The 10,515-nt window shown below is 46.8% G+C and overlaps 1 protein-coding gene across 1 annotated transcript; it reads right to left on the bottom strand.

Moving 5' to 3' along the window:
• Positions 1-5,685: 5,685 nt before the first annotated feature.
• Positions 5,686-10,038, bottom strand: SKIDA1 (SKI/DACH domain containing 1). The gene is made up of 2 exons (XM_044392171.3): positions 9,572-10,038; positions 5,686-8,675 (listed from the first exon to the last, which is right to left on the bottom strand). Exon 2 carries the CDS (start codon positions 8,560-8,562, stop codon positions 5,821-5,823), a length of 2,742 nt encoding a protein of 913 aa, XP_044248106.2. The 5' UTR covers positions 8,563-8,675; positions 9,572-10,038; the 3' UTR covers positions 5,686-5,820.
• Between the last annotated feature and the right edge of the window lie 477 nt (positions 10,039-10,515).

The following is a 10,515-nucleotide window of genomic DNA, read 5'->3' as shown; positions in this document are numbered from 1 at the left end:
GCTCCCGATTCTCCTCGTCCCACTTAGCAAGCTGCTCTTGGGGGCCCGCGAGTTCAAAACACGCCTTCTCATTAATTAAAGCCTGGAAGCCCTCGCCACTTCCCTCCCAGGCCGAGTCACCGTCTCCAGGGGTCGCCCGGGCGCTCTCGGCCCGCGTCCGCTTCCGCGCTGGGCCTCGGAGGCCGAGCGGCCATTTACTGCCCTCTGATTGCGCCGAGGACCAGGTTAGCTCATAAAGCCTTTCACACTCAACAATGGGGATTTTCTCAACAATTAACAAGAAACAACATAATAAAGCCATTTACAAAGACCTTGCTATTTACTATAAATTAGGCACTCTTTAAGAGACCAGTGCGTAATTTCACACACTTTACAACTGGGGCTGCATTTTAAACACCCGGGAAAACAGGCTTGTTGCACTTTCCCGTGACCTATCTGCGGCGCACCTCTGTTTCCCCTCTTCCTCTCGGAGCAGCTTTGTTTGCACTGCTGCACTCCAACCTCCCCAACCAAGGGTGGTTTTCCAGGTCACTGTCTCACGTTTCCCGTTTCCAGGTCATCATTCCACTTCCAGAGGCACTGAGAGGTTCCAAGGACAGGAACCACGGCGCCAAGGAAAGCAAGCCTTGCCCCATCCCATTTCCCCCCTGTTTGGGAGTTCTGCAGGGCCCTCGCCTGCGCACCGGAGCCCTCCCCAGACTCCCGGCCGCAGGTCTTGGGCCACTTCCCAGAAGGCGTTCACAGCCATGCTGGCTGGCCCAGTGTGAAGCCTCATCTCTTTGCCACTTGCGTTCCACACACGCATTTTGGAGACCTTGGCCAGCCCTCCGCCCAATGCAAAAAAGCTGGGCCCCATTTGCCTGGGACAGAGAGATGAGGCCTGGGCGAGAAGGTGAGAAATGGCTCGGCAGTGTGTGCGTGTGCCGGGGTGGGAGATGACTTCAGAACACACAAAAGGAGCGCAAAGTGAGAGGAGGCGGTCCAGTCCCCGAGGACCGGCCGCGCGCCCTGTCGCCCCTGCTCCCGGTGGGCCTGTCCTTGAGGCCACTGGGATATGAGGCTGCGTGGAGAGGAGCTGGGGGCCGCGCGCACAGGGGTACGGCCTCTTCCGCCCCGGGGAGCCAGTAGGTGACAAATTCAAAGGAGAGCAAGATCTGGGCGGGGGAAAAAAGTCACAAAGAAATTTGTTTGCCACCATGCAAAATGGCGGCATTTAAACATCTTTCTGGTGCCGGTGGCCCAGGCCCGAGAGCTAAGAGATGCCCTGGGTCAGCACGGTGGCCAGAGTTTGGCACCTAGGTGGAAGACGAGGGGGAAGGGGACCCCGAAAACCCTACCCCCCACCCCCCGGCCGGCCCTTTCGCCGGCTCGGCCGTCCCCGGCCTTCCCTCCCAGCCCGCCAGTCCCAAGCCCCGCGCCAGCAGCCCCTGGACACTGACCCCTGTTTACAAACACAGCCCGGGGGCGGGGTGGGGCCGGCCGGAATGCAGGCTGGCGGGGTGGGGGAAGGCCGCTCGCTCTGGAGGACGCCACCAGCAGAGAGGAACGAGGAGTTGGTGCGAGAGAGCGGGCCCGGCAGCTGGAAAGGACTGAACGCCTTGTTTTTGAAACTGTCAATTCCCTCAACCCCTATTGTGAGGGCTTCATGCAAAACATCTCAGGCCTTTTAAAGTAGGAGCTTGTGAGGCCGCCACAGTTTGAAAAGGAGCGAGAGAAGAGCGGGGGCCTAGGGCATGGGCAAAGAATGATAGCTGGGCCCCCTCCTTTTTTTTTTTTTTTTTTTTTTTTGCAAAAAAGGGCCCGCCAAACAGGTAAAATGCAGCCCTCCCCCAACCTCCCAGATCTTCCCTACGTCCCTACCCCCCAGGCTAGTTTGCAGAAATGCCCTTTGGCCTAGGGAGCAAATCAAAACCAAAGCTAGCATTAAAAATAGTTCTTTCTTCCAGGGAAGGGGAAGGTCCTGGGGAAGACCTGGGTGACCAGGGGTACTCCCTAAGGTGGATGCCCTGTTCCTCCTTGTCAATTTCCTGAGGTTAGTTGTTGGGGAGCCTTTAATTTTTTTCCCCCTAGTTTGGCTCTAGGAAACTCCCTTTTCACATCCTTTATCGGCAGGAAGTTATTTTCAAGGTGAAGCAAAACTCACCACATTTTCTATCTTGTGTAGATACTAATGCTTTATTTTTTTAAATGTGAGGCTTTTGTTTTTGCTTTTTACCACGGAGGATTTTTGTTTTTTTCTGAAAGGAAAAAAAAATGCTTTCGAGGAATTAGTCTATATCTTTTCCTGCATTCAAACAAAACTATCATTCTCATATCAAGCAGAAACTTCCAATTCTTGTGAGCGAAACTTAGAAAAATTTCTAGACCATTGAAAGTCACCCAGACACAGATAAGATAACAATCCACACACCAGCCCATCTAGTTTGTGTTATTGCTGTTTAGTGGTGGCTCCTTGTTGTTGATTTTAAAATAAACAACCATTATTGAGATTACTGCACTATAATCAAGTAAGCCAGTAGAAAAGAACACCCACTTCAAAAAGTAAATAGTTGAAAAAGAGCAAGCTGCATTTTCTAAGAAGGCAGATAACCTGACTATGGAAGACAGAGTACACACATCTCTTTAAAAAAATAATTAATTCTTCATTTCAGAGTCTTATCAAGAAACTATTTTTACAGGAGACCAAAAATAAGCTTCTTTCCCCCAAAAAGTCAGAGAAGGAGCCCTTTCTTGTATTTTCCTTCTGTTTGTGAGTGTTGAGCTTTAGACATAGGACTAAGTGACTCTGGAACCATGTAGCGCCTTAAAAAAAAAAATGCTATCACCTGAAAACATTTATATGTAAAAATGCAATCTATCAATGGAAGTAACTTTGTTTGTCTCACAATAAGGCTTAACTTTTTGAACAAATGGGACATTTATAGCATCTTAGAAAATCTAGATATTGTCATTAATCATAAAACAACCAAAATGAAATAAACTGTACTGAGAATAATTCCCACAGCAGAATGGGAAAACAGCTAAGGGACTACCAGAAATTGAAAGAATACCTTGTATTTGTAAGTTACTGAATACTATTTGGTACACTCTCTTAACAGAAGCCCCAACTCAGGTTTTGCTGTGGTTGGCTGGCTTGTTGTAGTACTGTGGGGTGAAATTTGTGTTGACTATTTAATTTCTTTCCTTTTGATGGTATCACTCTGGAATGCCTCGGCCTCCATGCTGCTCATTCTCCAGCTCCTATAAACTGAAACTATTGATTCTCTGAGGGCTGGAGACCAAGTGTCAAAGCTGGAAGCCGATATTTTATGTCAGAAATTCCATAGGGTATATTTGTTTTAAATTGTGCTTATTCCATCTAGCAGTCCTCCCACACCCAAGATCTGTAGGCTTCAAATATATTCTAATTTATAATATAGGAACAATGATTCCATAGACAGCAAGAAAAGTACTAGCCTAAATGTAGTAGTCATCATACTTTGAACTCTCTTGACTTAGCAGTAATTAAAGAATAGAAATTACAGACTGCCAGTGTGTGCATGTCACACTTTTTACAGATTGATTTTGCAGGACAAATCACTGCACCCAAATTCTGTATGGCCTTCCAAAGAGGAAACTCAGACTGAGAAGCCAATTGTTCAGCTTTCTGGGGGCTTTCACTGTAACTTGTACTGGTCTTTGGAATTATACACAAGCATGAATTCAAGGATAACATCCCCCAATTTTTGCTTTGACCATATCTATCATCCCAATAAAAAAAGGATCCAGTGAACCTACATCTGGCACCATTCAAGAAGGAAAGGAAGGGAGGCAGTTCAAAGCATCTGTTTACTCCATCCCAATGTATTTGGATGCAGGTATTCTCAGCCCCTGTCCTTTGCAGTAAGAGTAAAACCACAGAGCATATACAGCAATTAGAGCTGAGACCATCCAGATCTATCTGAAACATTTATAGACAAAAGAAAATTTTCAAAGGGAGTAGGAATTAGAAGGTTAAGGGCAGAAAGAAAAAAAAGACGGAATTTCCATGAGAAATAGTGACTAAATTCACACAGTAAACATCTCATTGATGTTTTGTTTTGTTTTATGATTTATGATCTATAGATGCAACTTCTGAGGTTTAAGATGGCACAGATCTGAGATGCATAATTAATTGGACAGACTAAGGGAGGTGGACCAAAAATTATTAGATTTAACTTCCATTAAAATAGCAATTGATCTCTGTTCCACTTTCTTAAACCTGAAACTTTTTGCACTTGATTTGTAAGAAGTTTGTAAAGTTTTGTTGTTATTTAGAAAGAAATCCAGTGTTTTACACAGAACCTGACTGGCCTCATCACGTGGTATTACAACAAAACACTACACCCAATAAATGCATTTCTTTCAGGCAAAAACATTACAAATGAAAATGTCAACAAAACCATTCATTCCTGTTAACCGTTCTTCAATCTGGAATAAGTAGAAATGTATGGAACCAGGAATTTTAAACAGTGTTTTTAATTGAAAATAAAGCTAAAGCATGCTTTTCAACAGTGCAAATTTCCATAATTTTGATTTACTGCTTCCATCATCACAACATAGTACACCAGCATGGCCCTTACCAAGGGCTAGACCCTAGCCATTTGCATGTTGAACTACTTTGATTTTAAGTGCAAATATAGATAGTCACCTCTGATTGTCACTTGCAGTAGAAACTCTCCTGCTTTATTCACAGGATGGTCTAAAAACAGAAGTTTAGAGAGATGCAGAAAAAGTGAAAGGTAATAAGATCCTAGTGCCTGAGTTCTGGTACCAAAGAGCCCTGAAAGAACTGTAATTTTTATTTGGGATATTCCCACAACTCTGACCCATTTTACTTTTCTTGGTTGTATTTACTGCTTTGTCACTAGGAAGAGTCAGACCATAAAATATCCTGCTATTAAGAGAACTGCTTTAATTGTTTTTGCAAGTTTGAGGAGTCAAACTTGAGGAGTCAGACCACAAGGTAAGCAGGACAATAGTGAGTAAGAGTCACCTTATTTAAAACCTTTGGGTGAGAACACAAAAAGGACTTTTCCAATTGCAAGGAGTATCTGTAAAAGTAATATCACATCCTTTACACCCCCAAAAAGCAATCTCATATTTATTTTACTCAGTATATATGAGGCAGCTTTTACCAGCATTCAAGCAGGACTCCCCAATCTTTCCACTCAAAAAAAGGAAAGAAGGAAGGAAGGAAGGAAGGAAGGAAGGAAGGAAAATTAAGTGCAACTACTCTTGGAGAAGGAATGAGGGGAGGAAAAGGAAAAGATATCCCACAAACAAGAGCTCCAGAAAAGAACATTTTGGGCTCACAGAAACTTCTTTCTACCTCACTGTGTAACCATGTAACCTAACAAACTTTCACTGAATTAACAGTTACACTTTCAGGTCTGAAATCTAGTGCATAAACTTAATGGCTCATTGTAATATTTATTATTCAACCTTTTGACATTTATTTGTAGCAGTTGAATTGAGGTACCGGGTGCATTATTAGCATTGAAACAGTAAAGTGTTCCAGCTCTACCTTAATAACTGAGTTTTACTTGAGTCTTTAGCCTGAAGTAGTCTGTGGAATGTAAACCAACCCTTCTTCCACCCCGCCCCCACCCTACTCCAAAAAAAAAAAAAAAAAAAAAAACCCGCAATGGGAAAAAAGTAATCCGATTTCTGTCTTCAAAATGCGATAAACCAGGGCTCCAAAAGGGGTGTAACACATTAATGGACTTGTACAAACCATCCTGTGCCGTTTACAACAAAAGGAAGGTAATAGGGTTCAAGAAAATATCTTCCAAAACACTTTTATGAATTAAATTTCCTGAATTTGTGACTAGGTGGAAGAGGTATTGCAGAACCGCCCAGCTGCCATTTCCATATAGGATGGGCCTTGTGAGGAGGTTGGGAATCCTTAGTGGTGTTTAAGGAATACGCCGGCCACAAATCCCCATCCTTCCCAATAATGAGTGATGGTGGACAAGGAAAATTTGCCATGAAATTAAATGGCCTTTTCACTGCTGATGCTACATTGCTGGCTACCTTTTTGCGTCTGTTTATAACTGTAAAATCATCCAGTGTTCCTTCATGTGTCTCAGTTTTACCTGTAGGACGAGGACTTCTAGCTGATTTCAAATTTGGTTTGACTGGAGGAGTCTGAAGTACAGGTCGCTTTCCCAGGACTAGTGTCCGGTAATTTTTTCTCACCCTGGCACCAAATTTATATTCCCCATCCTCAGGTTTTGGAGAACCTAAAGTGCATGAAAGGCCCTGACTCTGAGCCAGTGGATTTAAGGAAGGAGTTTCTTTTTCAGGGCATGCAAAACCTTCTTCCTTGGCTGTGGTGAACAAGGCGTCCTCCTCTTTACTTTCAGTCACACTGTAAAACTCACCCTTTGTATCATTGCACTCGCACTTAAGCTTATTTGTAATAAGGTCAGGTTCATATTCTTCGTTAGCACTACTGTCTTCTACTTTGATTTTAATATTGTGCAGAAATGGCAAGGTCTTGTCTCCTGGGTTAGCGTAGGGAGTCTCAGCTTTCGTTGCTGCTCCTGCTGCTGCACCCACCTCAGAATCAGTCTGTGGAGAGGACAAATCCGTAGCAAATTCAGCACAATGAGGGATTTTGGAATCTTTCTCTGAATTTGCTGCTGCTCGTGAAGAATCATTATTTAAGAACCTAGCAGCTATTGTGTTGTTATCTGAACAGTGTGTAGTAGGACTTGCTTGTAGGCATTTCCTTGCCTCTCGCAGTATTCTTTGTTGTGGAAATGCATTGTTTGTCTTTGGGCTAGGTGAAGAGGCCCCCTCCGCCAGGCAGTTAATTGTCAGGTCAGTTCTCTTTACAGTACTGGAAATTTCAGAGTGTGGGAATGTAATCTCAGAGACCCTATCGTTCCTTATCTCTGTGAAACAACTCCCCAGGCTGGCCGGGCAGTACACCGGAGACGCTTTGGGGGCCCAGCCCTGCAGATTCCACTCCTCCGGCGACTCTGCTTTGACACTACTCTTGAGGTCGGGAAGTCGGCCGGCATCCTCGAAAGCAGCGGGTTTGGTTGCAGCGGCGGCGGAGGCCAGATGGTACAAGAAGTTGGCCTGCGCCTGCACGCTGGGAGGCTTGCAGAAGCTGGTGCGTCTGAAACGGATGCTCTGCACTGACACTTGGCTGGAGCCGGAGCTGGAGTCCGACTCCGTGGACGAGTCCTCCTCCTCCGAGCTGACTTCGCTGGAATCCGAGGCCCCACTGCCCCCCTCCTCCTCCTCCTCCTCCTCCTCTTCCTCCTCCTCCTCCTCCTCTTCTCCCTCCTCCTCCTCTTCCTCCGAGGACACCGAGTTGCTGGAGCTGGACAAACTGGAGCCAAAATCGGAGTCGTTGGCTGCATGGTCCGAGTAGGAGCTGGACTCCGAGTCGCTGCTACAACTCTCGGGAAAGCTGCCGAGATGGGGCTGAGGCCGGTGGTGATGCGGGGGGTGGTGATTCGGCGGCGGCTGCTGGGCCCGGTGGTGGTGGTGGTGGTGGTGGTGATGGTGGTGGTGGTGGTGGTGGGGAGGCGTGCAGAAGCTGTTAACCAGATGAAACCTCTCCAGGCAAGTGGCCCCGGCGGCCGCCGCCGCCGCCGCCGCCGCCGCCGCCGCCTTGGCTTTGTAGGACCTGGGCAGCAGCAGCAGGCGGCGGGCGCCGGCGTGGGGAGCGAGCAGGCAGTCCTTGGCGCCCCCGCGCTTGCGCTTGCACCGGTAGGTCAGGCTCACCGGGCCTCCCGCACCCGCCGCCGCCTTGGGCTGGGGCCCGGCCGCCGACGCCTGGTAGTAGGCGGCGGCGGCGGCGGCGGCGGCGGCAGCAGCGGCTGCGGCGGCGGCGGCGGCGGCGGCCGGGTGCTTGCTGCACAGCAGGCTCCGAAAATAAGCAGGGTCCGAGTGGAAAGCAACGTAGTTTCCCTGGAGCGGGGCAGTTTCATAGTTTAGAGGGGGTTTGCAAGGCGAGCGCACGATTTCCGGATAGTGCGAGCCCGGGTATTTGCTAAAAATCTGAGGTAGATGGGCGGCGGGGCGCGCGGCGGCGGCGCCCGGGCGCGGGGACTGCGCGCTGATTGGCAGGGGCCGCGCGGCTCCGCTCAGGCCCCGCCAAAGTTGGTGCTTGTCCTTCCAAAAACCCGGGCGGGGGCTGGCGGCGGCGGCGGCGGCGGCGCGCTCTGGCGGCGGCGCCTTTGTGGCTAGGGCCCGGCCGACCCTCCTGCGCTTGGTCTTGAGGACACGCTCGGTTTTGCAGGAGGTGTAGAGCGCTTCCACGTCTTCCCGAGAGATGAGCGTGCATTTGGCGGCGTGGAAGGCGATGCTGTTGATTGCCTTGAGTTTCCGCAACTCCTCCAGATCGCAGTGGTGCTTTTTCACTTTCAAGTGATCCATGCGCTTGTGCACGGTCGTCCTCGGGATGTTTTTCAGCAGATCCGTGAAGACTTGGGAGAGGGCAAACATTTGCTTTCCTTTAATGATGAGGTAGCCGAGCCTCACGCCATCCACCTCTTCAAAACCTGACTTCAGGTCTCCCATCTCGGGCACTAAATGATCCCCACCATTTGCAGTAAATATATACGTGACGCATACATACACATGTATATATGTTAATCCTCCACCAGATGCTGCGTGTGTCTCAAGGCATCCTGCTAATAAAATAACAAAGACTGTTATTCCCGGCGAAGGGAGTGCCAAACTCTAGGCGAAATTATTGGAAAAACAAAACAAAACAAAACAACAACAACATGAAATTACACTGACTTGATTCTTGCTTTTTTTTTTGGTTTTCGTATTTTTTTAAAAAGAGGGAAAAAACCATCCGGTTTCTGATCTGCCAGTGTGTTGGTCTAAGTCCCCGATGCAGATCAGTACCTGGGCCCCTCTATTCCTTCCTTCTCCATTGGAGCACTATGATAATGGAATGTGAAGGGAGAAAGAGAAAAGAAATGCAGCTGCTATTCCCGCCGCTGCTTTAGCTACAAATAAAATGACAGAGTGAAGTGAGCTCGTCCGGAGACACCTTCATCAATTAATTCCCCTAAAGCCAGCGCTGATTGGACACTCCTGACAGGTGATGCAATAAAAATTGATATTCCACCCCTTCCCCCCAAAATCTCCCACTAATTAGCATACCCTTATACTGCCACCTCCCCTCCCAAAGTAAATAATACAGTCGGTATATAAATCTTTCCATTAAACTATCGGAGCCCAGAAACAGCCTGACTCACAGACTTCATCTGAACCACTGTGTGTACGCTTTAAAAAAAAAAAAAAAAATCCCTGTATATTCGCCTTTAAAGGAATATTGCCTATTTTTTCTTTATTTGCATTTTACCGCTGCAGCTATTATCATTTCAAAGAAAAGCATTTTAAAAACATTATCAAGCCTAAATAGACATACCCCACCCCCTTTTCCTTTGGAAAATGGAGCTTAAGCGAAAATGTGCAGAATAGCCTGGTATTTCCCTTATGGGAGTGGAAGAAGGAGACCGGCTGGGAGCTCCAAAGTTAAACCCGCGCAGTGAACCACCCAGTACAGACTTACGTTTTGAATTTCTCTCGATTTTCCTTTTTTTTTTTTTTTTTTCCTGAAATGCCTTTTACAACCAGAAACAAAGTTATTTGACCAAGGAAGCAGTTCAAGGCTCCAGCTCCGAAACACTGTAACAATTCAACTGGATTTTGGTTCTCTGCTGGGGGGTGGGGTGGGGAGGAGGTAGTTTCACGTCAGACCCATAACAAAGCATAGATAAGCCAGAAATGTGTACACTTTTCACAATTAACCAGGCTGGATTGGAGGCGGGATCGTCCTAGAGTCCCCAGCTCAGTCTTTGCCAGGGTCCTGTTCACGACAGGTCAGAATTCCAGGGAGCAGATTGTTTCTGCAGCAAAGAAAAGAAAATGTAAAACGCCCAAGGTGCTTCCAGAGGTTTTACGTAATAACGATGAAAATAAAGTGCTGATGTACGACGCAGACTATTTCAGTGGTCTATGATGCTTTCGGTTGGTAGTTTAAATGAATCTTCCACAACTCTCATTTTTTCCATGAAAGCCAAGCATCTGCTTTTAAAAAAATCACTTTGGATGAGTATCAATGTTGTTTAACCTCTTCTTAGTCAAGTTAAAGCATATTTTGGTGTCATTTCCAAGAATATCCAAAATATTGCCAAATGAGACAAGGGTCTTCCCAGCTGCATTACCAGGATCCCAAGGTGGTTTGTTGGCTCCTTTGCAAAATTCGGCAAAATCTTCTTAACTGTTCGGTGTTTGCAACTACAGCATAAATGCAACCCAGGCATTTATATGTTTCCTTGTTCCTCCAAAAATAGACACATCCGTGTGGTTAAAAGAATAAACGGATATTTCTGAGCCTGCAAGAAAAGAATTGTACAATAATTTCTTCCTTCCCATTCAAAAGTTCCAGTTTCCCCTGCTCTGGTCTGGCTAGCACAAGCAGGTATGGCTCAAAAGAAAGAAAGAAAGAAAAAA

This window comes from Ursus arctos, unplaced genomic scaffold (genome assembly GCF_023065955.2).
Source record: "Ursus arctos isolate Adak ecotype North America unplaced genomic scaffold, UrsArc2.0 scaffold_30, whole genome shotgun sequence".
NCBI classification, from domain to species: domain Eukaryota; kingdom Metazoa; phylum Chordata; class Mammalia; order Carnivora; family Ursidae; genus Ursus; species Ursus arctos.
This window is presented reverse-complemented; position numbering and strand designations above follow the sequence as displayed.